Genomic DNA, 27,621 nt, shown 5'->3' on the forward strand with positions numbered 1-27,621 from the left:
CCTCCCACTCCGTTTTGATGCTGTCCTGACTGCTGGATAGGTCTTTCCACCTGCAGCTCTCCCAGAGAGAGGCATCTGTCTTAGAAGCTCTGGAAGTGTACTAAAAATACTTAGCACTAGGTCTCTTATAAAAGCCAGTGTTCCATTTGTATGAATAAATGGAAAATTTGAGACAACAGAGCAACAGTGATTATAGTGATTTCTCTCTGAAATAGCAGAGTAAAATTTTAGCTAGGTATTGTGAAAATATAAGCTGTTATATGACAATTTTAAAACTGGTAATTTTTAAGTAAGTAATGGTATCTGTAAAGAGAGTACTAGCTGGAAAATTGCTTTAAAGTTTTAATAAAGGGCATAAAATCCAAAATATACAATGTGGATGAGTATTCTGTTTACTTTAAAATGTTCCATTCTAGAAATCAAATCTATTTAGTTAAATCCATTCAGTCATTCAGCTTCTTCACTAGGGGTAGTAGCAAGAATAAAATTCTTCTTGGAGGTAATACATATTACTCTCATAATTTACTGTCCAGTGAATACTCGAAATCATTTGAAAACATTGAGTTCTCTTACTATACCTCAAATAAATCCACATTGTTAATAGAATAGAGTATTTCAGTTGGAAGGGACCTACAATGACCACCTAGTCCAACTGCCTGACCAATTCAGGGCTGACCAAGTTAAAGCATGTTATTAAGGGCATCGTCCAAATGCCTCTTAAACACTGACAGGCTTGGGGCATCGACCACCTCTCTAGGAAGCCTGTTCCAGTGTTTGACCACCCTCTCAGTAAAGAAATGCTTCCTAATGTCCAGTCTAAACCTCCCCTGGTGCAGCTTTGAACCATTCCCACATGTCCTATCACTGGATACCAGGGAGAAGAGATCAGCACCTCCCTCTCCACTTCCCCTCCTCAGGAAGCTGTAGAGAGCAATGAGGTTGTCCCTCAGCCTCCTTTCCTCCAAACTAGACAAGCCCAAAGTCCTTAGCTGCTCCTCACAGGACATGCTTTCCAGCCCTTTCACCAGCTTTGTTGCCCTCCCCTGGACACATTCAAGGACCTTCACATCCTTCTTACATTGTGGAGCCCAGAACTGCACGCAGTACTCCAGGTGAGGCTGCACCAACGCTGAATACAGCGGGATAATCACCCCTCTTGACCGGCTGGTTATACGGTGTTTGATGCACCCCAGAATGCAGTTTGCCCTCTTGGCTGCCAGGGCACACTGCTGACCCATATGGAGCCTGCTGTCAACCAGCACCCCCAGATCCCTTTCCACAGGGCTGCTCTCCCACCACTCCTCTCCCAATTTATACTTGTGCCTTGTGCACCGTCCTAGGTGCAGAATCTGGCATTTTGACTTGTTAAATTTCATCCCATTAATCATTGCCCAATGTTCCAATCTATCTAGATCTCTCTGCAAGGCCCCTTGTCCCTCAAGAGAGTCAACAACACCTCCCAGTTTGGGATCATCAGCAGACTTGCTAATGGTGCATTCAACTCCTGCATCCAGATCGTTGATAAAAATATTGAACAGAACTGGCCCTAGAACTGAACCCTGAGGAACACTGCTGGTGATCGGTTGTCAGCCAGATGTAGCCCCATTCACTACAACCCTTTCAGCTCTGCCCTTCAGCCAGTTCTTCACCCAGCACACCATGAAGCCTGCTCATCCCACAGTTGGCCTACTGCTCCAGAAGGATGCTGTGAGGGACAGTATCAAAAGCCTTACTAAAATCCAGAAAAACTACATCCACCGCCTTCCCTTCATCCACTAGGTGGGTGATCTTATTGTAGAAGGATATCAAATTAGTTAAACAGGGCTTTCCCTTTGTGAACCCATGTTGACTGTGCCTGATGATTGCATTGTAAACTTATAATTTGCATACCTTTTCATTAAAATAATTGAGGTTTGGTAATCATGTAATTGCCATGCAGTAATATGGGATGATATTTTAACTGAGATTTTGATAGCTTGAAAATATGAAAACCTAAATACTGTAACTGAAAAAGAAACAGGATTGATTTAGTTAAAGTTTTTTTCTTATGCCTTTGGTATGTTTTATCTGTTACTTAGCTGAAGAAACTTTTTAACTGCTAAGCATGAAGGTTAAAGTGCTCTTTTTTGGTTAGAGGTGAGTCAGATTTCCTTCAGAAGAATGGCTGACAGATTTCCCTGCGAAGAATTATGAATTGATTTGCATGAATTTGAACTATAAATTTGAACATGCAAAAAAGTCTACATGACAAATGGTTATTTAAAGTAATCAGAAAGCTCAAGTCTCTTCTATCCATTGAGATTCATTATCAGTATGAAAATCTGTATTATTTTCAGAAATAAATCTCTGGGTGGTTAGATAATCAGAGCATTGAACAGTGATACTTCCTTAAAAAATATTGGCCTATAATTTTCAAATGTTTAACCGTTAGACAACAAAGCTGTCATAAAATAGGTCTAATGTCATCTTTATATAGAACATCCGGATGGTTCTTCTCAATTAAAAACACATGTTGTTTCACAACTTGAGCTTTTTCTTCTTCCTCATTTAGAAACTTAGTGCAAGGCCTGAGTTTCACCTTTTACATCTGTAAGAAGTGAAGAATATTTTATATTGACTGTATTGTTTTTTCTCATTGGTACTGATCTGTTAGTAATTTATCTTAGCTTTGTAACATGGCCTTTTCATTTTTAAATCTGCAACCTCAAAATAGTGGATTTTCATTACTCCAAAGGAGAAAATTAGTAATGAAGAATTGGAAGCATACGTCTGTCTGTCTATCCTGTCTATACCTGTTTCTTTCATGGAGGTTTTTGTGAGGTAACAGGGAGAACGGGAAGGAGGTTGTGCTACTTAGCAATTTTGGGGTAATAGTAAACTGGTACTATTGGGCTATATTCTCTTTTTATGGAGTCAGACCCCTAAGGAAATTCAGGCTTGATCATTACCTTGGTTGTATAATTCTTCTTCAGTGCTTTCTGTTATATTGTAAATCAGGATTGTTTAAGTGTTAATTAAATGTTTGTCCTCCTATACACAGAGAGATTTGAATTAGTTGTTAGGCATGTTGTACTTTTGTTAAGTCTGCTTTTTAGTGCAGAGAAGAGGAAATTGTACAGCTTTTTGCAGACCACTTTAATATTTGGATACTTGGCATGAAATAGAGAAAAACTGGTTTGCTGTTGTTTTCATCAACTGCTAGGTAATATCTGACCTGTTATGCCTTAAAATGATGGTTTTGTATATCTTCTTAAGTGGAGGTTACTGAGGATAGCCTTGTAAAACTACGTACAGTCTTATATTCAGAGCTTTCTTTTTACCTTGAAAAATGTTTTTTAAAAGCTTGGATTTAAAGCTGTGTGATTCTGAGAGAAAGTGACACTGCGCATTACAAAGTTCTGGAAAAGTTCTGTGGGTCGTTGTGAATGAGAGAATAATGCAACTTTTTGTTGTTACTCTTATTTTAATGGTTCATGCACTTTCATGCAGCCTACTTCACTGTAAGGAGTTTGATTTAGATATTTGCATAGCTTGTGACTGTTATGAGACACTGCTCTAAGATAGTTTTGAATGCTTTGTATGAGTATGTGTGCCTTACATTAAAAATTACTAAATGGGTATATTTTCTTTTCTTTATTTGTACCTCTACCAAAAGACTTGAATTCTTTCATGATCCTGATCAGTCATCTGTAAAGAGCATTTTTTATAGTATGAAACAATTATATATGTCTGTCAGAGCATAATCAACCTGTATGTTGGTTTTGTTTAACTTGCTGATTGCATCCTCCTATTTCTCAATTCTTTCTACTGTTTTCACTCTTTTTGAACTAGCAGCCTGTTATGATCATCAGTCTTCTTCAGAGAGTTTCCATTTTTTTCATCCTTAAAGCGTACACACAAGTTTTTGTCTTACGATACTTGACACAACATGGAAACAGACAGTATGAATATATTGGTCAAATATTTTTCATATAATATTGAGTTCATTAAAGTCTAACTCACTTGTAGACTTTGCATAGGTATGCACTGTCACAGTGCTGAAGAAAGGAATTTTGATTGTAAGGAGAAATTGAGCATCACATGTTCATTGACAGAAATCATGCCACAGGATACCATTTCTGCAGCAGACATTGATGTTTAAGTTTCCATTTTTAGTTTGTTCTGTAAAACTTTATGTGGAAGTAACATATGATATGATACTTTGAAAACATTCATTTACATCTGCATTTAAAAAAAAAACAACCAAAAAAAGCCAAAAAACAAGCCCCCAAACCCTATTGTGTAGCAAAATTGCTAGCATTCTTTGAAGAGTCATTCCGAATTAATCATAGTAAGACATCATATCCCATCCCCACCCTGGTATTTTGCAGGTATCTCTGAAAGTACTGCTTTTATTATGAGTATATACTCATTGATAATTCTCTTTTGCTTAAATGAATAGCTCCAGCAAATCATTTCAAGACACTGTATAATGTTACTGAATAAGATTTATAAACATGTTCTCTTTCAGCCACCTTCCTCTTTTAAAAAAATCTATTGCCCTTTCAATTTTATTTAGAATGAAGGGCTCACCCTCGTCTTTAACATAACACATAAAATAAGCTTTTACTGCCTCCTCTTCTGTGCTGGTTAGTTTTAGAAAACTTTTTACCACTCCCTAATACATATGTCAAGAGAAAATATTAATATGAACCTATCAACATCTGTTGAAACAATTTTAGTATATGTGGAAAAGGAAATTAATCAGAGGAACAAACGCTCTTGAAAGGAAGGAAATTTTGTTTAAGGGTTCTGGGGCAGCTTTAATTCAGTTCCATTGTTCCACAGCACTGTAGGACATGCAGTCCTATTTTTGATCTTTATCATCAATTGCTGCATGGAAGACTTGGACTTGCTGAACTCTTAACTTGGCAGGTAAACGAAGAGGAAACTTTGAGATACATTGGGGGGAAAATGCGGTATTAACCTTAAAAATACTGTTGCTTATATATTCGGTTACTGATTATGTAAGCTGATTATGAAAACTCATTTCAGCAAATGTGTGCAACTAATATCAACGTAGATTATTACTGAAAGAAAACTAACAATATAACTTATATTATGTGATTAATTTTTCGTTTTTCGTTTTTGGGCTTAATTCTTACTTATATATTAATTGGCTGTATTTGTTTTTCCTTGCTTTTTTTATGTTTTTAGCTTTAAGTCCACAGTAAGATGGATACTGTTTGAAGGCCTCCCTGTCCCCTTCCATTCTTGTTTCAATAACAGGGGGGAAAAATCTAATTAGACTTCATAATTCTGTTTGGTCACTGAATATAGATTTATTTTTTTTTCTTTTTTTTCCTTCTGAAGTGGAGCATAAGAAATAAGTGACCGCAGGCCAGTTCTTATACTGGATTTGCAGCTTTTCCCACAGCCCATCATCCAGATACCTCCACTCCTTTTGTTCCTCTCCCTGCACACCCCACTGCCAGTCTTCATCTGCCAGTAGATAAATGGGGTCAGTGACTGCAAAGGGTCAGTTTGAGAGATGGAAGTGTCCAGGAGGCAGCTGGCAGGTGCATAGAGGTGACTTGAATAGCATGAAAAAAGTTGATGTAGGGGTGAATGGGGTGTCTTGCTGTATATGGTAGGAGACAGGCTTCCTGAGAGAGTAATAAAAGAAGCAGTTTATCTTACAGCATGATCCTCCAGATTCTTGTTGGCTGCACATCTAGGAGAGAAAACTTGAGAGTAAACCTTCCCGTTGTGTCGCACAGCTGTGTAATCCCTAGGATTGTTCAGTACTGATTTTTTATTTTTGACAATATCACAGATGATAAGTTCTGTTTTCTAAGTCATAAAAAGTATTTTCATGATCTGAAGCAAGACATAAGACTTGTTCCACCAATAAGCATTTGGTTGTTTTTCCTTCCTCCGAGAGCTCATTTCTGTCATTTGTTACTTGAGAAGATTGCTAGGATCTGTAAGACAAAAAATAACAGTCTTAGAAGAAATCACTAATCATAGAGTAATTTAGGTTGGAAGGCACTTCAAGAGATCGTTCAGTCCAATCTTCTGCTTAAAGCAGGACTAACGTCAAACATGGATCGGGTTGCTGATGGCCTTATCCAATCTAGTTTTGGAAATCTCCCAATGACAGAGGTTATATGTTTTCCCTGGGCGACATGTTCCAGTGCTTATCTGCTCTCAGTGAGAAGAATTTGTGTCCAACTCAAATCTCCCTCATTAGATCATGGGATGATTGCTATGTGTCCTGTTAGTGCACAGACCTCTAGTTGTTTCTCCCTGGTTGTGTCTGTTTCACACTGAAAAGTCCTATTTCTATTTAGTTCTTCCTTGAAGAGAAGCTGTGTTGTACCTTTTGATCATCTTTCACTCCTCTCTGAAGATGTTTTTCAGTTCTACTGTAATTTTTTTAGTATAAACTTGTAGTCCATCCTTGATCTAACATAATGCTATAGACCAGCCTGTCCATAAAGAAACTTTGGGTTTTCGTTCTTTTTAAGTAGTAGTTGCACTCTTATTTTAGTCTCCTTGTTTAATGTTTCAGATCCTGTGTAAGGGTTTAGAAACTCTGTATAAATGTGTGGACTGAATTTGAAAGCTGTTGTAAATAAGTTTAAGCTTTTACTCTATTGCAGTAGTGAATTTCATGAATTAACTATTTGAAGGGTTTTTTCTTTGTTTTTCGATATTTTCCCTTGATTTGTGTGTGCCTACTGTCAGTTTTCATTATTAGTTACCTGTTGGAGGATTTAGCTTAAGTCATAATTTTGTGTACCACTGGCATAGGCTGCAAAAAGTATCGTTTCCCATGGACATTTTTGTATACCTTTAAATACTTTCAATCTCAGTCTTTCCATTAAAAGGCTAGTTGCTGTGCAAATGGGTATGTACAGAAAAATAAAGCTGATGGTTTATAAATTCATATAGCACCTTTCACAATGCAGCAGTCCTGATTACCTCCTATAGCGGGTGCATATTCTGTCTGTTTTTTAACATTTTCTCTTTGCAAATGCATTCAGTTAATTATTCACAAATCAACATTTTAAGTGTTATTTTCTGTATATATTGTTGTGCAATTGAAGTTAATATATGAGACACAGCTCATGCTGTCTTAGCACAGCCACCAAATTATGCAGAGACTATTTTAAAGGATTAATTACCCATATGACACTAGACTGTACATTCCCCAGATAATGAGTGCCATAAAAAACAGATATCTTGATATTACTACTAGCTCTTATGACTTGAAATTCAGTGCTGAAAGATGATGTAGGAGAGAAAATTTTCTGATTTTAGTATTTCTGGTTCTCCCATCTGATGTACTTTAGTGAAGTGCAAAGGGACAGAAGTATTATTTAGGGGCTGGAGGAATCATGTAAAAAAACCCAAGCCCAGCTTGTCTTAGCCACTTTGTGCCTAAGTTTTAGGGAACTACTCGTTGTTTCCCTTCTACAAAGCTTCTGCTTTATCTTTTATTCTGGTATCTTCATTTGAAATCATGCATCCTCATCCCATCATTTTATTTTATATTTTTAGTCTTTGTATGGAAACATGGAAACATTTGTTTTAATATTTTGCATTTAGCTCCCCTTTGAGTTGGAAGCATCCTGAGACGACTTTGCTGTTTATAGTTTGAGAGTTGCCAGTCTGTTTTACCCTGTGTTTGAGGTTATACAGTTATGGCTTCAGCCCTACAGGGTCTGTTGTCCCAAACCATGTCCTGTTTGAGACCTATCGGTTTTTCCACAGTCTTTAGCTTTCAGATTTTCCTGTAGCCACTTTAATTCTGCTGGCATGTATGCCAGCAGATTGTTTTGATTTTCATTCAGATGGAGCTCATCCCTTCTATATAGTTTCATCTTTTCCTTAGTTAACGAATCCGAACACCCGGTCCCGTTACTATTTTGGCAGGTGCATACTGAGCCTTTGCCTTGCTTGCTCTGTTAATTGCTATGCATGTTAGAGAACATTTCAAAGAATACGTTCATACTGCATACATGCAGCGTGTGCCGAGAGGACAGCTAGTCATGGGTCATAGAAAAAAATGGAAAATACACATTATTTCACTGGTTGTCTACCTGTGTTTCCTTAAAGGCATGAGTGGTTGCCTTTGCCTCTGAGATCAGTTAATCTACTTGGCTTCTCTTTTTGCTGTTGGTCTCTGGATTTAAGGATGGAGGCTCTGGTGGTCTTTTTATTTACAGCTGAGCTGCTACATCAGTGTTTTTTCCTTTACTTTGATGGCTCACTTCTGTATATAACCTAAGTGGCTTTTACACTGCTGGTAATTTATATATGGATTGTACCTCCATCTCCATTTAAATTCTTAACCTGCTTGGGTTTGTCATCTTGTTTGGCTGCTTAGCACTTTAATCCATTTAGGGCCAGGTTTTTGGTTTTGATTGTTTCCTTTACATGAAAGTTGAATTCCTAAGCTGCATACTGTTGTGTAACATCAGTGTATAGAACCAGGAGCTACAAATATAGCCCCTCCTGACGTAGCTTTGTAATATTACCTTTGGAACTAGCTATTTTATTTCATTTTATTTCAAAAATCTAAGTTAAAAATTAAGGGATTAAAATATTAGACTAATTAGGGGTTATTTGCAAGGCAATTTATAAAAAATAACTAGGTTCTATCAGCTTATTTTTGTCTCTTCGAGCAATCACTACCTGACTTTGTAAGCCTAGCTAGACTTTAGGTCTGAATGAACTCTGTAAGCTGTTTCTGAAGTTATGTCCCAAAGGCCTGGGTTTTTTTTAATAAATATTTTCAAGTTCTATTTATACTATCAAATTGAAAAAAAGACTAAAAGTATTTCAGGCATCAGAATATGTAGGCACACTTATTTCTGTTGCAGTCAAATTCTCTTTTACCTTTTAATTTCCGACAACATTTCAATTTTGTAGACAATATACAGGAAAAAGTTGAGCATTCACTAAGGTATGTTATTTGTAGTTAGTCTCTGGAGAGTTTTTCTAACATAGTTCTTATGTTCTTTGGTTTCTCATGCTCTGAAATGTGTGTTACCTTTTATTACCTTTTCATGTGTTACAATTCTAACTCCAAGCTTTCCAAATGATCTCCTAACCCATTTGGTAACCATGATGCCTGTTCCTCCTCTTTGGTATCTCAGAATTGGCTTATTCTTCCTCTTTTTTGCTTATTCTTCAAAACTGAATTTGAACCAAATCACAGGTAAATATTTTATGCATTTTTGGAGGGATTCTTCCTTCTCATGATGTTTCTCTGCACTGTGGAGTTTTTTTCTGATTTTTTGCGACATACTTCTTTAAAGAGCTGCTCTGGTGACTGTTTTAATTTTTAAGGTAACAAGCCTTCATTTTCTTCCAAAATTTGTGCTATAATAGTTTGGATTTCTTCCTTCTGCTTTCTGTTATATGTGCAAGCACAAAAACACCACAACAAAAATTTAAGAAATCATTGCATCTTTCTGGTGGTTTTTTTTTGTTTGTTTGTTTGATTGGTTGGTTTGGTTTGGTTTTCTTTTCCCACCACAAATCAGATGGGTCTTAAGCCTGAGATTTTGGAACATTATTTTCTGTGAAGACTGTTAGAAGTCAGTACTTATCTGTGACCTTCCTGTGTACTGTGTATCAAATGTATAAAAATACCTTCTCTGAAGCTGACCTTGTTTTCATCTTGGGCTGAAGAATCAAAAATTTGTCAAGCAAAACTACCTCTGATCTTTATTGTGTAATATTTTTTGTTATGACATAAAGTGTTGTACTGTAGTTTGGAAATATAATTATGTTTTAAAATAATGGTATGGAGAAACATGATCATTAAGTTCTTCCTGAACAGAGATATGAAATGTCTTAGTTTCAGAAAAACCTTGGTGGTATTTTTGCTCTCTGCTTGTCTGCTATTACTTATGAAAATCTGTGTATATATAAACATGCCATCAATTTTTTATTTGAAAAATGCTTATTTTGGTACTGCAGTAAACACATAAAGCATGTTTTCATATCTTTTACTAGCATAATTTTAATACACAGAAATAGAAAACTTTATTTTAGAATGTTTTTCTTCCCTTTCCTCTCTGTGTATCAGCCAATTTACAAGATGTTATTTTTGTGACACTTCTGAAACTGCTCCAAATTGACATTTCTATATTGAGTTGAGAAAGGGAAGGGTTTTTTTATGTAGTGAATTGTATGGACTGTAATGAAATCTGTGTGCAACATACCTGACTATTTCTTTTAGAGACTGTAAATTAATACCTAAAGAAAATATTTTAAAAACGTAAATAAGTAACCTAACTTTGCCTGTAGTTTAGGTTTCATCTATGTGTGAGTGTACTCCAAAGAATGCATTTAGTTTTATTTCTTTGTCTGTTTGGTATTTTTGTTAGGCCCGGCGCAAAGAGGTTTTTATCCAGGAGCGATATGGAAGATTTAATCTGAGTGACCCATTTCTGGCTCTTCAGAGAGACTTTGAGGCAGGTGCTGGTGATAAAGAAAAGAAGCCAATATGCATGAACCCTCTGTCCATTTTAGAAGCTGTTATGGCTCACTGCAGGAAAATGCAAGAAAGAATGTCAGCTCAGTTGGCTGCTGCTGAAAACAGACAAAAGAAGGTATCCTGCTACCAACTTTTTTTCCTTTTCCCTCTCCCGATTTGTTCTTTCATGCCACTTTTTTAATTTGCATCTTTGTCTAACTTGGTTATCATTACGAGTGTTAAAATGCTATCACTTAATTGTCAGATATAGTAAGGTGCTGATTTTCTGGTGATATTTTGCGCACACACCTCATTCGTTCCATGAATTTAGCTCTACTTACGGAATAAATGAAATATAACTGGTACAAGTCTATCCAGTATATAAGTGGATAGCTGTGAGCTGAGAAAGCATCATCACAATATATTTTTAAACCAACACCATTGAAGCCTAGAGGAGCTACTGTTATTTTTGTTCTAACCTAAATAGCATAAAATAAATAATTTATTTGTATTTTATATTAGATGGCTCTGTTTCACAAATCAGTAAAAGTAATTTATAACTCTAAAAAATACTTTTTTGCATATTTAGACATTTGCTGTAAAGAGAAAATTATTTTGGAACAACTATGTTGCAAAAAGAGTCTCATATTGAAGACAAAACAATGTTATTTTGAAAGTGAATGGTTGGTTGGTTGCACATATTTCACTAATATGTAAGCCATACATTCCTAAAGCATAGCTAAATATTAATATGTTGGGGAGGGGTTTCTGAGGGGAAAGAAGGGAACAGTAATACAATAGACTAACCTAAACCAGGTATTTTTGAATAATTAGAAAAGAAATGCTTGCTAGGCATTGAATCATCCTCACTGGGCATAAGATGGATAGAACGTCTTCAGCAGCTGTGAAATAGCTTTTTGGTGACAGTTTTATATTGATGTTTAAAAAAAACCCAGACAATGCTAAGACAATTGACGTAAAACTGATTTTGGTAGTAATTGCTCTTTGGGAAATAATATGCACACAAAAGTACTGGAAGTATGCTGGAAATACATGCTTAAATTAAATCATCAAACCTTTTCTTCTTATCTTAGCTCTGTTGTTTAGTTTAGTTTAAGCAACCCTGCTCTGTTAAGCCTTCAGAAATACAGATACTGCATCCAAAAAATGAGTAATACTAGACTGTATGTATGATATGTAAGTCTTGAACCAGTGTAATGGCCTATGTAATGAACTATTACTTGTACTTACCTAGCACTTCTTTTAGAGAACTCTTAAATGTTAATTTTCTTTTTTATATGCTTTGTAAGTTGAGATTTTGGGGAAGGGATTGTCTCAGCATAGAGAAGAGCGAGTAAGCTTGCTTATTCTGAGTGAAGAATGATATTGGGAGAGACCCTGACACATCTTTGTGGACAACTGGATTAGTTTCTTGTTTCAGTGCATGGCCACAAGTCTCTTCTTGTACCTAAATTCTTCATCTATCTCTGGCTTTTAGTATGTGGACAGATACATGCATGTAAGATGGGCTTACATATTGAGAATATGTCTCAAAGTCAGGGTATTGATATGTAAATTCCATTTTTGTCCTTTTTTTGGCCCAGGTTTATTACCAAAGTCTATATATAAGTCTGCATGTACAGGAAAGGATGCTCCTGTCTTTTGTTTCCTAGAAAAATACATGAGGTTTTTTTCTTTAGACCTTAATTTTAAGAGTTTGATCTTAATTTATTCTGCAGTTTGATTCTTACCTTGAGAAGTACCTAAACCTGTAGTACACTCAATTCTGAAGTCTGTAACTTTCAAGCTAAACTTTAAAGCACTACACTTGAAAAAGTATGTGTTGAATTATGACTCTACTGTTTTTACTCCTTGTAACAAACAGGAAATTTAAATAACACAGGATTTGAAAACAAACTGCATGGTGTTGAGCAGCCGTGTGCATGACTCTCTACAGAATTTACATCTTCCTCTTTTAAAGCCAATTAGAAGTGCTATTTGGACAGGGCACCCTCTTAAACTTCTTGGGTTTGTGGCAACAGATGACATATCTCTCAACCATCTCCATTCATTCACAAACCATTCATACAGTGTTTTACCTTCCCTTAGTTCCACATTTTTCTGTCTGTTCTCCATCTCTCAAATCCCTCCATGGAAGAGGGTAATTAAAGTATTTTGAGGGATTTCTAGAAATGTTCGGCAAAGTAGGGTGACCTAATATAAGAAAAAAAAAGTTAAGCCTAGACAAATATGACCTAAATACAGAGCCAGCTGCACCTTCTCCCTCCAAGAGTGGTTTCTCCTCTAAATGTGTGATGCCTCTATCTTCATGTTTGGAATTGCCTCACTGTCTCACTGTTACACTAAGTAATGAAGTCTGTGTACAGCTGTGTTTATTTTCTCTGGATATTACTGGACTTTAAACAGGCTCAGGCTGAACTCTTATTCCTGAAGATCTGTGAATATAGTGACCTTAGAAGTATTCTTTGAATAAAATTTTTATGTGATCATAAAAAGCAAGTCATAACAATGTGCCAGAATGTAGAAAAATGAAAGAGGTGCACAAATGACTGTCAGTCATAGGCTTTCCATATACCAAACACCTAATCCCCAGATGTCATCTGCTTTGTGTTAAGTCTCCGTCCTCTTCCATCTCTTTGAATGCTTTTCCTGGAGCTGCTATAGAAATTAATTTTGAGGTTTCCTGGGAACTCAAAACCAGATAATCAAAATGACAGTTCTTGATTTGTCAAGTGTTTGCAGAGAAGTTAGTGTTGGGATGCATGCTCAAAGAAAGACAGACACATGGGTTGGAAGAGGCCCGTTGGTGTGATTTAGTCTAACCTTGTGCTTAAAGCAGATTATCACCAGCAGTACATCTGGTCATCTGTGAGTTTCTCTAGCTGAGTCCTGAAAACCCCCAGGAATGGCAATACTGCAACCTTTCTGCACTACTATCCTTGTGAAGAACTTTTTTCCAAGACTGAGTCTCTTAAAGGGCAATTTTTCATGTTAACCTTTTGTTATGGGGCCCCACCTGCCACTACCAAGAAGAATTTGACTCTGTCATCATTGAAAGGCCCCTTTGAAAGGAGCAGTATGTTGCTATTAGATTATCCCTCAGTCTTTTTTCACTAGACTAAGCAAGCCAAGCTCCCTCGACCTTTTCTCACAAGGCATGCACTTTGTCTCTCACCTTTGAAGGGCCTTTGCTGGTTAGTTCTTTGTGGGACACTATCATTTTTCTCAGTATCCTTTTTTACCCCTTTTCACATCCTTCTTGGACACATTTCCAGATGATTACATTACTGATATGGTTTAGTGTATGCATATAGTACACTTCACAAAAATCAGGTCATAGTTAGTTCATAAACTCATAAATAATTACAGCTAGTTCCAAATCTGTCATCTAAAGGAAAAAATGCAGTGTAAATATTCAGAGGTTTTCATAGTCAAGACGATGCAGCCAAAACAAGGGCAGGGGGGAGAAATAGACATAGGAGACAATGTAAAATGAGAAACTAATGTTGCTCTTGTCAATTTGAAATCAAATAGAGAACTTAAATATATATTAGGGATTCTTTATTTATATGCAATGCTTGCAAATAAGATACTATAATAGTATGGTAAGCTGATTTAATCCCAGTTATATGTTAAAATCTGCATGTAATTATTTGAAAGTAATATAATTTCACAACAGTTAATTTATAGAACCAGTCCATCACCTGAAAGCAAAATGGAGGAATAATAAAGTATAGAAAATCTTGATTAAAACATTTTTACTATAATCTTATTGCATTTCCAGGCTTTAAAAATTGTATACATTTCTCATGATTTTTGTATCTGTTTTAACAAAAAAGAAACTGTTGGATGTTCCACTGTTACTGTTGGATACTCCACTTGCTTTGAAATGCTTGTGAAGCATCGAAATGCTGTTGGATGCTTTGACAAAAACAATGAAATGCTTGAGAAAAAAAAATGATTTTTCTGCATGTGAAGAACTGTGAATGAGACCATTCCTAAATACAGTGTCATCATAATAGCTTGTTAATTTAATTTGCAGCTGTACTGTCATTAACATAACTGAAGAGGTGTTGTTGCTGATATTGTCTGTTTAGCAATGACTGATAATGCCATACCTTATTTTTTATATATTTAACACTGTTTTTAAGAAAGGGTGGACTTGGTTTTGTGAAAGGCATTGTACAGAGTGTATTGCTTAACCTGGGATGAAGCCCTAAAACCCCAGTGGAGCCTCTCCACTGCTAAACAGGTTTTGAGGTATTTGAAGTCAATATGACATTTATAATGTACGTATAAATTCCCATAGCGATTTCTTCCTCTTAGTTCACTGTTTCTTATGATAATGGTATGATTTCAGGAAGTAATTTTACTATTACTATAATATACATCACATCAATATTGCCATCACCTCTTTATGCTTTTTCCCATTCTTCTGAAGAAAACGGAAGAGAAATTTACAGTCAGGTAACGTGATTAGAAATGTTGGGAGACTGAGACACATGTTCATTTACAAGTGTAAATGCATGCAGGATTTATTTTTTTGTTCTCTCTATGTCATTTCACTTCTGTTCTTTTTTAAGCGTTTTCTTGTGTTAGAATTCTACCTACCATGTGGGGAAAAAATTATCCCTGGGACAATGAGCTATAGCAGCTGGGATTTAGTTCCATTAAAACTGCAGAATCTCTCCCTCTTGTACTCATGTCTTGATTGCATGAGTTTCAACTCTGCTCTGTGGTATAACTGGACAATAACAAAACTGTTATTTAAAACCGATATTTATATTAGCTTTTGTTTAAATGCAATTTAGTTAAAAATGAATTGTAGACGCATCTACAGTGATGTGGAAAAAGTTTCCAGAGCTAAGAAATTTCATCTCCTATTGGAGAGGACAGGGAATAGTGTGCTGTAGCAACAGGCTTCTGAAAAGCTATTATATTGTAATGCCTGGAGGTTTTTTGCCTGTGTGTCTGTTTGTTTGTTTTCATCTAGCAACCAAGACAATATTTTAAGCATTGACTGAGAGAGGAGATATTCCATAGCAACTACCAATCCCCTAGGCCATCTTGTTTCCCACATTACAGTTTACAGTAAATATATTCACGACGCTGGTATTGTCTTAAACGCTGAAATTAGTATCATTTTCCCATGACACTATAATCTGAATCTATAATATATGATTCCTCCTTCATCTCTTGAAGTGAAACATTTATTCCAAGTAGGATCTTAAATGTACTGCTATTCGCCACAGCTTTTCTTTAGATTATTTTTTTGAGCATTATGAAATGTTCTCGTATTGTAGAAGCATGAAACAGTTTCCTGTTGCAGTCAAAATTAACCATTCATGGTTGTAAGCACTTCATTATTTTTTTCATAGGTACCTGAAAGTATTTTTCCAGAAAAAGTGCCCCCTTAGAAAATGCACTTTAGTGGTACAGTTCTGAATTATTATTTCTGTATCTATCTGTATGTAAATATGAAGCAGAGCTGACCAGGCTAAACCAATAAAAAGAGTACAGGAGAAGGACTGTTCAGCAGTTTCTTGGGGTTTTGTTTGTTTGGGGTTTTATCAGTCATTCAGGTAAGCCATATAGGAAGCTACTGCATCAATATCTGAAGGGAGGAGCAGGAAGAAAGAAACCAATTTTTCTTTTGTTGTTGTTTGACTTGTGTAAAAGTTTCCTTGGGAAAATATGAAGCAATTTGGGTTGCATTATTACTAGTAGGTATTTTATGAAATGGTGTATTAACATATTATTCCAGTGCTTTTCTAGAACAGGGTCTTTGAATAAAAGCATAATCAGCAGGCAAGGTGAATTAGAGGCGATGACTATATGAATGAGAGGAAAAATTATTCTTATCCATTATCTGCACGTAGTAGGTAGTTTTTTGATTCTAGCTTGTAACAGTTTATACATCACTGATGTCAGTGAGACCTTCGCTATTAGTAAGTACAGGAAGATATGTGTAACTGTGCCAAAAAGTTGGTCTCAGAAATGCATGTCTTATTTATAAATGCTAAAACAGTATATAAGACATCTATGATGGGCATAATGGGCTGTATATTTCAACCCTAATCTCCTTCAGTCTGAGGAAGACCTAAAGCTTAAACCTTTCATTCTGGGCTCAAAATTTTTTTGCAAAACTCATCTCTTGCATGTGTCTAGTTCCTTTACTGAGAAGAGGACTTTCTGTGATGTCTTATGTCTAATTTCTGGAGAACAGGTAGCTCCTCACTCAGGAATAACAAGCATTTAATCACTTTGGGGAGTCTCTGTGTTGTCAACAGAGGAAAGTAGATGGGCTTACTTAGTTTCTGAATTGCTCTTCTGAGATCCCTTTCTCTTTCTTTTGCTTGTATAAGATTATAGGCACTTGTGTTAGACATCACAAATCACTTCCCTGGGGCGGACAGGTTCATTTTAGGCATACTCTCAAAGGTTAAAATATAAATGTCAGGTTAATACTAGGTTATGTTGAAAGTCTCCATCTCGTTAATGAGAATTTTTCTCTGTGCTTTCTTACAGTTGGAAATGGAAAAATCTCAGTTACAGAATCTTGAGCTGGAGCACAAAAAGCTATCCGCTCGTCTTGAAGAAGAACGTGGAAAGAATAAGCATGTAGTATTGATGCTAGTGAAAGAGTGTAAGCAGTTGTCTGGCCGAATTGTAGAGGAAGCCCAGAAACTGGAAGAAGTGATGTCAAAATTTGAAGAGGAAAAGAAAAAGGCTACTGAATTGGAGGCATCTCTTGCAGCTGAGAAACAAAGGAGTACACAAATGGAAGCTCAAATGGAAAAGCAGCTGTCCGAGTTTGACACAGAGAGAGAGCAGTTGCGTGCCAAACTTCATAGAGAGGAAGCGCACACCAGTGACCTCAGAGAAGAGAGAGATAAAATGATCAAAATGATTGAGCAATTAAAAAAGGAGAATGAAAGTAAAGCTAATCTTTCTCTTAAAAATAAAGATAAAAATAAAGATAGGAGTCTTGTTTCTGTTTCTGTTGAAACAGAGGAGCTAAGTTCAAGAACTGTTGCCTGCCAAACAGATACTGTAGTGATGGACAGTAGCACAGAAAATGTTAAGAAGTTGCCTTTGACTGTATCTGTAAAGCCTTCTACAGTGAACCCACTAGTGTCTGGCAATACAAAAATGAACGTGTGTGCCAATGCAGCATTTGTGAAGCCTGTCATCGATAGGCAATCTTCATCTAGTGAACTTGTCCCTCCCACAACTCCTGTTCTTACACAGAATCAAAACAGAATTGAGGAAAATGGACCAAGTACAGGCTCATCACCTGATTTACCAAGTAGCACTTCCCCTTTTTCAAATAGTACTTCCCTTTGCACCCCTGCAGCACCGACTGCTGCAGCTCAGAATTCCTCGCTCACTTCATCTATGCACAGTTTGCATTCACCATCTGCCAATGCTACTGGACATCCAGGCCTAAATCCACGAATCCAAGCAGCTAGATTTAGATTTCAAGCAAATGCGAATGATCAAGACCAAAATGGAAACACAACCCAAAGCCCCCCCTCAAGGGACGTATCCCCTACTAGTCGTGACAACCTAGTTGCCAAACAGGTAGCTCGGAATACTGTTACCCAAGTCCTTTCGAGATTTACAAGCCCTCAGAGCAGCGCTCCGTCGCGGCCGGGGACATCACATTCCATGGAAGTTGGCACTTACCCCCCAGTAGGTAGAATGAGTTTAAAGACTCCCAGTGTATCAAGAATTGACAGAGGAAATCCTCCGCCTATTCCTCCTAAAAAACCAGGGCTTTCGCAAACTCCTTCTCCACCGCACCCACAGCTTAAAGTTTTAATGGACAGTAGTCGATCCCCAAATACAAGTGCAAAAACTGACAGCAAAACCATGACCTCACCTCTTTCAAGTTCACCACAAGGAATCAGGGTAATAAATGAGGAAATTATTTCTAAGTCCTCACCTCAGCTGCCACCAAAACCTGCTATAGATTTATCTGTGGCACCTGCAGGCTGTGCCATACCAGCCATAGCCTCATCTCAGGTGGGTGCCTGGCCTTCCCACTTCCCTGGACTGAACCAACCTGCATGTTCAGAAAATTCCTTTGTCATTCCCACCACCATTGCCTGTAGCTCCTCCATAAACCCTGTTAGTGCTTCATCCTGTAGACCATGTGATTCAGACAGCCTCCTGGTAACAGCATCAGGTAAAGGGATTGATATGCTACAAACTGTCTCCCTCTAAAATAATGTTTTGGTTTTCCTATATGTCTCTCATTTGCTTTATTTATCTTTTTATACCTTTCTCTTTATTACTTTCTAAAAGCTGAAGTTTTCATTTATATTTTTTCCACATTCCGGGGGTATGGGAATTCTTTTGCTGATTTAGTAATGTTATAAATTAGTTTGCTTCCTCGAGGAGGTCTCCAAATTGAAGGCTTTTTCTAAAGTCCTCTTTAGAGGACTAATGTTTACAGTAAATGGGCTGTAGATCATGGTGTATTAAAAAAACTCCTTTTTTTTTTCTTTCAGTTTTGGGGTTTGGGGTTTTTTTTGGTGAATTCTATTATTTTGGACTTCAAAATGCTTTCTCAGTCTGAAATAATGTTTTGAAAATTACCTCTGCTGGTGATCTTCCATGGAATATGTATTTCAGTGCTTGTGAATCTTTTAGAAAACAAGGCATAGCTGTGGCTACTGTATTGTCCTATGGCATTAAATGGTTGCACATTAAGGTGTATAATTGCCTGTATAACAGTGCAGTTGCAAATATATCACTTCATACCCATAGAATATGTTTCATTTTTATTTCCATTTTTCTATAGTTCTGGTTTTAGTTGTAGGCTTTGTTAATACTTGTGTGTGGCATCTCACAGGTTTACTTCAACAGATATCAGCAAAGGTGTGCTGTTGGAGAGCTGAAATCTAAATGTTATGTTGATAGTCTAAGTCTGGAGCCAGTGTGTGTATCTGCTATTCATTTTGCATTGTGGTGGCGACTTATTTGTGTGCCTAATGGCAGTTAAAGGAGCAAAGGCGGCCACTCTGATCTACCTTTCAGTTAATTGTAGATCTCCTATAAATCTTTTTGTCAACATATTCCCTGCTGGGATCAATAGCACTAGAATATTAGGTAGAAGTCCCTCTTTAGCCTGACCTGCACTGCAGTGAGGAAGACAGACACACAGTTACAGAACACTTTAGACCTTCATCAGCATTGAAGAATGTTTGAATGGTCTCAAACTTTCAACAGTTATTCTCAGTTCAGTTATGGTACTTCAGTCCCCAATAACTTTAGTCCCTGTATCATCATCTATAGGGTATAAAACCCCTGCACAGCTGGTCTGCTTCCATCACACAACCAAGCACTTTCTGTTGGTAGCTGTATCACTGTCTGATAAGGTAGTTGAACTCACAGTCTAGGGGAAGCTGTTCCAAAAGAAGCATGTGGCAAACTTGTATCTGTATATATAGGAGGTTCCAGGGTTCACATTATTAAGGAATTTTTATTCCCATTCCACTTTATTGAAGACTATCTGCAAGTTTCTGGAGTAACCTAGTCATGTTTTTAACGTTTGGCTGTCGTACCATACTGTCAGAATCCTCTCTCCTTTCTGAAATAAAAATATGAGCTCAGAAATCTTAATTTCCGTTTGTCTACTACTTCTCAGAGTTAACAACTGTGGGATTTGATGGCTGCCTCTTAGTTTGCTGTTTTTCATATGGATGTCCTGAATTTTCATCTTAAATTCTTATTCCTAGCTGTCTGATTGCCATGTCAGACAGATCATTAGTGTCCCAGTATTCCAGATATTCTCCAAACCTCATTTGCCTTCAGGTGCTATTAGGCTCCATAATGGAATTAAAATTTCATTTTAAAAAAATTATAAGATTTTATTAACATACAACAAATTATTGGCAAAATCAGCTTCAAAGTGAATAGTCTTTGTAGGCAAGAGGCTGTCTTCCACAAATCCTATCGGCATGAATTAGGCTGTATATTTCAGTTAGTCTTGCATTAACTGGATGATGTTTGGTAAACATTTAAGACAGTTTTTGATTATTCTTTAAAAAAAATAAATCTTCTATCTTAAAAATGAAATTACCACTACTTGACTTCATAACTCCATGTATTGTTATCACTTTAGTTTGTGCCTTGAAGTATAAACTTTTTTCTTAGGAGAACAATCAGCCTTTTAAATAGGACTCCACCAAATAGTTAATTTGTGTTTCTTATGAAATTTGTGACAGTTCTCAGAGGCAATTCTCAAGATAGGATTTTTGTCAAAAACTGTTAGTTTTTTTAAATTGTGCTGCTTTATGTGTTCAGATTGCCTTTCTTCATTTACACTCTATTCACTTGTTTTTGGAAGGGATGGAAATATTTGGGTTCATTTAATCCCGTTATGATCCGTGCTCTGAACATTTGACGCTGTTGGTATTTTGTAAGTGGCAGTGCTTTTTGTGAATTTTTGCAATTGCAAATGGGAAACATACCCCATAATCAGAAGTCTGCAAAGAAAGATTGCTTAAACTCTAGTTAGTGGTCTGCTGTTTTGTTTTATTTTATTAATATAGAGATGTTATTTTAATATCCCTCCCTTACTGACTACAAACAGGCTCAAAGAATTTTAATAACTTTATCTGAAATATTCAAGTAAATATTTAGGAGCTCATTTGTCTTTTACCCAAACTAATGCTTATATTTTATTGCATTTATTCTCCAATCCCATTTTATTTATGTTTTTAAAGGAACTTAATCTATTTTGGCCAAGTGTTCTGGCAAACTGCAGGACTAAAAAAACTTTGAGCAACAGATGTTATGCAAGTATGGAAAGACATTTCCTTCAAAATCTTATGCTGAGAAAAGAAAAAATAATAGATTTTATAAATATATATGGAAATAGATGTTGTCTTAGAAAAGAAAAGATAAACCAAATTTAATAACACTGTTTTCATTAAAATAATGTGGTCAGTAATGCCTGAATTCATGTCACTTATTCACTTTCTTCTTTCAGTTTCTTTTTTAAGTGTGACTTTCCTTGAGGTGAACAACATCTAACAAACTACAAATAGTACTGAAACCTCCTTCCCATATCTGCATTTTCATGCCCTCTAGGCACAAATTCAGTTAGTTTTGTTAATGTTCTGGTTGATTTTAATCTGGTTTATTTACTTTTTTCAGAAAATGTTTAAAATTTCAATTTTTCTTTCAGTTAAAGCAGAGCATGGTGAAATCTTATTCATATTTTATTGTATAGTAAGTAGTGAGCTTCAATCAGAATTTGTTAATATTTTTAAACAACAGTGCAAAACAATTTTAACATATTAAAAAAGTCATTGAAAGAATCCTCCATTTTTACTTTTTTTGTCAATAAATTAATGTTTCTTTCTTATTACTGTGGAGTCAGAAGGATTGATAGCGTAATCATTAAAGTATTCTATTTATTAATTTTACTTCATATTATTCTATTTATAATTTTACTTCATATTATTAAAATACTTCATCATTAAAGTATTCTATTTATTAATTTTAAAACAGTTTCCTAGTTAGCTCAGGTTGCTTTAGGAATGTATCAATGGCCTGACTGGGAGTAAGGGAGTGTCTTGGTTCTAGAAAGAGCAACTGTTAAGAACAAACTTAAAATCAGAGCACCGATTGTTTTAGTTACGCACTCTGCTAAATTAATGTGATGAGATGTTCTTTTAGAGACGGGGTATTGTACTGCATGTTGCTCTTTTCACCCCAGTAGGAAAAGACACCAGCTTTTGTCATTAATGTTGAACAGACTGCACACAGAGAAATTACAATGAACATCTATGGCCTGATTCAAAATCTGCAACAGTGTTTTCATTAACTTCAGCAGCCTTTGAACTGGTGCCAGAATGCTTCTGCTCTGTTTGGATTTCAACATTGCAATGGCTGTAAGATTTCAAAATGGAAACGAATATAGGCAGTTGGATTTTCATACCCCTGGGATTTCTGCTTTCACTTTCTTCTTGGTTTTGCGCTTTTTATGTCACTCTTCAATGTAGTATGGTTTTTATTTTGCTCATTTCTATAATGATTGATTTATTCTCTCTATACAATTGGCTTCAAAGATAAAAGTGGGGGGGTGAGGGACTGATCTGGGCTCTGAAATTAACCATCTCACATTCTGAAGCTGATGCCAGAAGCTGTTTTTGTCTATCCCTCTGCCCTTCATCACTGCATGCCCTACAAGCTTTCACAGATGCTTCACATTTCCTAACTTTTTGCATCTGTAATGGTGTACCTTATTTATTGGTATTTTCTAATGTTGGTGTATTTCGTTGGATGAATTTAGCTTTATTATATTGCTTTACATTATTACGTATAATAGATGTTTATGTTATTACCTGGTTTTCGTATCTTTTTCAGTAGAAGTTTTTCATCTAATGATAACCTAGTTAAATGAATTTCATCACTGAATTGCAACAACATATTTTTCATTTCAAGGAGTTGAAATGAAAGTTAAGATAACACATATGGCACAAAAAAAATTTCTTTTATTTTGGCATTTCTGTTAATGATGCTTTAAAAAAAAACAACAAAAACTTGCACTATTTTCAATAAGGAAGGGAACCCAGAAATACTGTTCGTATTACAAAACTGCTTGGCAAAGTGAACTTCATGCTTAAAGCTTAGCATCAGGCTCCTCAAATTCCCCCAAATAATTTCAATATAACTTGGACAAAGAATGGTAGCATCTGGTGTGCCACGCAAGCAATGTCCACTATCAGTTAACTACCATGGCAAGACAGTAAAAATTACACAAGTACCATTTTAAAAACATTCATGTATATAGCAACAACTGCAGCACCGTTAGTTTCAAAGAATAACAAAAGGTTGGAAAAATAAAAACACTTTTATAATGCAAAGGAAGAACAAAAGTTATTCTTCAGACCTTTCGGGCTTTTGTAAGAGTTAACTATTCTCAAATATTGGAAGTTGAAATAATTTTTTTTTTTTTTACCACTTAAAGGATGCAGTTTACTTTGTATATTGCTTATTTTTTTTTTTACAAACTTCAGAAAATCCTCAAAATCCTCTGATTAAAAATATTGGAGAAACAAATATTATTAAGAGTATTAATAGTCAGAAGGTAGCTTCACAACTGAAGTTAGTTGAAGATGTATGGAGTTAACTTTACAGTTTATCATCAGTTTAAAGTTGGATTTATAAGGTAACTTCATAGCTGTAGTGATGACTTCTTATAGTCAAATAAATAAGTTGAATAATAAGATAAAATTGTGAAAATACGACAAATACATTTCCTTTACATACTAAACTAGTAAACTTAATTTGAAATGACAAATTTGGCTTACTGTGGAAACAAATATGAAAATACTCCAAGCATTTATTTTTTTGTTGTTTTGAACTGGGATCAAACTATGTGTTCTTCATTGGGGCTGCTCAGATGATGGATTCTTGTGTAAGTCTGGACCTTAATTCTATTGTAATAGAATTTCTAATAGAATTCTATTGGGAACTTCCATATTTAATTTTGTTTTTCCAAAATGCAGTGCAGATTATCCCAGCATGATAGAGCTACTGCCACATGCTTTTTCTAGTTCTAGATGTTGGAGGTTGGATAGCAGTTAATCAGCTTGATGGAGCTGGAGGTAATGCCCTGCAGATCCTCTTCAGTCTTGGGTCTTGCAGAACCACAGTAAAAGCTGTGTAAACTTGCTTTGTATTGTCAGATTTCAGCCTCATATAATAGCTTATGTGTGGCCACAGAATACAAAGTTATTTATTCAAGAGAGAAATATAATGTGGATTTTCTAAAGGTAATCGTGAAAATAAGAAAAAAAATCTTTCTTCTATTTTCTCTTGCAGTCCTTGATCAAGGAAGAATGCACAAAATTTTCTATGCCTTATGCAGCAAACTTCATATTCTTAACAAACTTCCTACTAAAGCTGATAAGTAATGAACAGAACATTTAACCAAGATAACTCCTAAGCTTTCAAAGCTTTGAATTGAATATTATTTTTAATGGGGTGACTTGAAAACTTTCACTTGTAAATTTTATATAACCTGTTATTCATTCATACTGGAGTATTTTATAATATATTGTTTAAGTATTGCTGAGTAAAAGAAACATTACCTTAAGGTACAGTTCAATAATAAATATATTTATTTCTGTATTATTTGTGTAAATTATTTCTATATTTTTTTGCAAACTTACTGAAAGACGCTTAAAGTTATTAAGGGCTCTCTGTGTGATTTATCTGTATAACTGCAAGTGAGATAACTAAAGTTTGCACTAAGACTGTAAAGGAGGATGAAATTTCATATAAAAATAAGTATTTTGTTTTGGAAACCTTTCTTTAGATACTTTAAAAAACCTTCCCAGCGTATCAGCAATTAAATTAAAACTTGTATAAAACTTTCGGTAGTTTCTGAATTTTAATAGTATAATTTTTTTCGAGATATCCAGCTGCTACTACAGTTCGTAACAAGTTTCATGTTAACCTTTTGTAATGAAATCCTGTTCATTTGCTTTAATAACTGTCACCCCTGTATGCAGTTTTTATTCTTCAGAATACCTTCTGATGTATAGTCAAAGCATCATCACAAAACTTGTGCTAAACTAACAAATCCTGTCGTTTTGAAGATCCTTCTTAATTTTTAAAAGAACACTGAAAATGCAGAGCTTTATTTATGTGTCTTCCATCTAACTTCTGTTGCTTTAACTCACAGGCTGGTCTTCCTCCCTAACCCCTTTGTTAACAAGTGGTGGTCCTGTCCCCCTGGGTGGCAGGCCCACCCTTCTTCACCAAGCTGCTGCCCAGGGAAATGTCACTTTATTATCAATGCTGCTTAATGAAGAAGGACTGGACATTAATTACTCTTCTGAAGATGGCTATTCTGCCTTGTATTCTGCTGCTACGAATGGACATACAGGTAAGTGATTCTAAGTTCTGTTATGACATTCAAGTGAAATAGCGAAAGCTTATTTCATGAGTTTTAAATATTAAATTAGGTAAAATGCATGTTTTTTAAAAATGTGAAATTGAAACTGAGATATATCGATTATATGACAAAAGTCATAGTGTAGCATATATATGCGCAATACTTCCAGAGGCAGAATTTTGGAACACAGAAAACATTCTTGCTTGTGGTAACATTCTGCAGGAACATCCATTCTAATTCTCCACTCCTGTCCTATAAAAAGCCACCAGATATCATCACCCCATGTTCTGGACAAACTAAAGATCTTTTGTAGCAAAGGCAACTTGAAAGAAAGAACTTTCCTCTACAGGGAGTAAGTAGGAAAGAATAGGCCATCACCAGTGTTTTGATCTTCAGCAGCAGCAGTGAAAATGATGGAAGGTGGTTTCAGAGTAGTGTGTTACTTGGGGGAAAAAAATGAACTGTCTTTTATTTTTGAACTAGATGAAATAGCCTTAGTTTGTTCTCTAGGCTCTACTGAGATAGTTAAAATTTTTCTTTTTCTTTTCTCCACTACCCTCAGTCTTGAGGAGGTAGCATCTCCGAACCTTTCAACAGTGAGTCTTCATATTTTCTGAATATATTTATGAAATGAGGCAAATATGTTAATAATAGATACGAATTTCATGGATACAAACTCCAAGCGATAATTTTCAGACTCAACATAAGGCTCTCAAACAGCAGCTTTCTTTAAAATTCCAGTACGAGTTACTATAGTTTTTTCTACTTACGTAAAAATCTCCTAGATTCTTATATTGCAAATAATATAATTATGCTGGTTTGGACACTAAAGATGAAATCCACCAATACCAATGACAAAAATTCCATTAATTTTTAGTAAAGTCAAGATTTTATTTCACAGTAAAAGGTGGAACATAGTGCCTTTAAAGCCACTGCTTTCAAGAGTACTTTGTGGTTTTAATTAACAATGTATTTGTTAGTGACACAATTAGAAAACTCCAATACAGTGTTCAAAATAGTATTTAGGGAGACTATTCCATTATTTTTCTCAAGTATTTTAAAAATCAAAGTAAAGTTAGGATCCAAAATCCATAGCTAGGCAGATAGTGTACATTTTTCTGACATGTTCAGGGTTAATTTTGCTACCAGGCATAGGGATAGGAGGAATGTTCCCTTTGTTCAGGATGGTATATTTTGTCTTTGCTTGCTAGGTGCTATGGTTTACTTCATAGGAACATCTGGGTCTTTTCATCTGACAGATTCTTTGCTGTTGCCAAGACCCTTAAAATATTGGAAAAGTCCCTTATTTTATTTTCTTCCTTTAGCACTTATCTTTTTTTGCAACTTTTTATCTTCAGTATTAAGAGTCCAAGTTTATTATATCACGTGGATTTATTTCCCCCCCCTCCCCGAATGGATGTTCTATAGATTCTTCTAGGCTTACATCCATTTATCATTGCTGGTGTTTATGGGAGACCGTAATTGACCCAGTTCTTCTTTACTCATCTTGTATTCCTAAAATGTTTTGAAGCAAATGCCCTGATTTTCAGTTACAATTACTGAGCAGCTCTTACTGACAGCAAAGGCAATTTAGTTTCTTGTTTTATTGTCAAAATTTCAAATAAGAGAGGCACTTGACAGAAGTATGAAAACACAATAATAAAAAGAAACACGTGCATATGCATTCTGTAATTGTTTAGTATCTTTTACTTTTTAAGATAAAAAAATATTACAAAGGTTTTAGTATTGCACTTCTATTTATAGTTGACAGGATGTGAAAAACACTTCATTGTACAAATCATTGCATTTTAGCGACTAAACAGATTGTATGAATTCTGAATGAGAGAATCACACAGCAGCAATATTGATGTCTCCTTCATACATTATATGAAAATTGAGAGTAGTAGATTTATAGTATTTTGGAGAAAGGTTTTTGTGCTTACCTTTAATACATAATACTTTCTTTGTTACTTGCAGTTTGTTCCCAAGTACATGGATAGATGCAGCTCTTCAAAGTGGAGACTTTTAAAAACAAATTTATGTAAAAATATATAGGCTTAAGAAAGGAAGTATAGGAATAAATCTTGTATTTTAAAACATCCTTTTTAATAGGTTTTTTTAACTAACCAGGTGGAAAGAAATGACACTGAAGTAATTTTAAGAAGGATAAAATAATTTATTGTACAAATTTTTTCATTGCGTT

General features: G+C 35.5%; 1 protein-coding gene across 1 annotated transcript in view; it reads left to right on the forward strand.

Annotated features, from left to right (window-relative positions):
* The window catches only part of CTTNBP2 (cortactin binding protein 2), an 88,596-nt gene that overhangs the window by 24,549 nt on the left and 36,426 nt on the right, over positions 1–27,621 (forward strand). Inside the window, exons 3-5 of the mRNA XM_075493390.1 lie at positions 10,386–10,610; positions 17,024–18,686; positions 25,206–25,409. Coding sequence (XP_075349505.1) covers positions 10,386–10,610; positions 17,024–18,686; positions 25,206–25,409 — 2,092 coding nt within the window. The remainder of the gene's footprint in view (positions 1–10,385; positions 10,611–17,023; positions 18,687–25,205; positions 25,410–27,621) is intronic.

Source organism: Mycteria americana, chromosome 1 (assembly GCF_035582795.1).
Source record: "Mycteria americana isolate JAX WOST 10 ecotype Jacksonville Zoo and Gardens chromosome 1, USCA_MyAme_1.0, whole genome shotgun sequence".
Lineage (NCBI taxonomy): Eukaryota > Metazoa > Chordata > Aves > Ciconiiformes > Ciconiidae > Mycteria > Mycteria americana.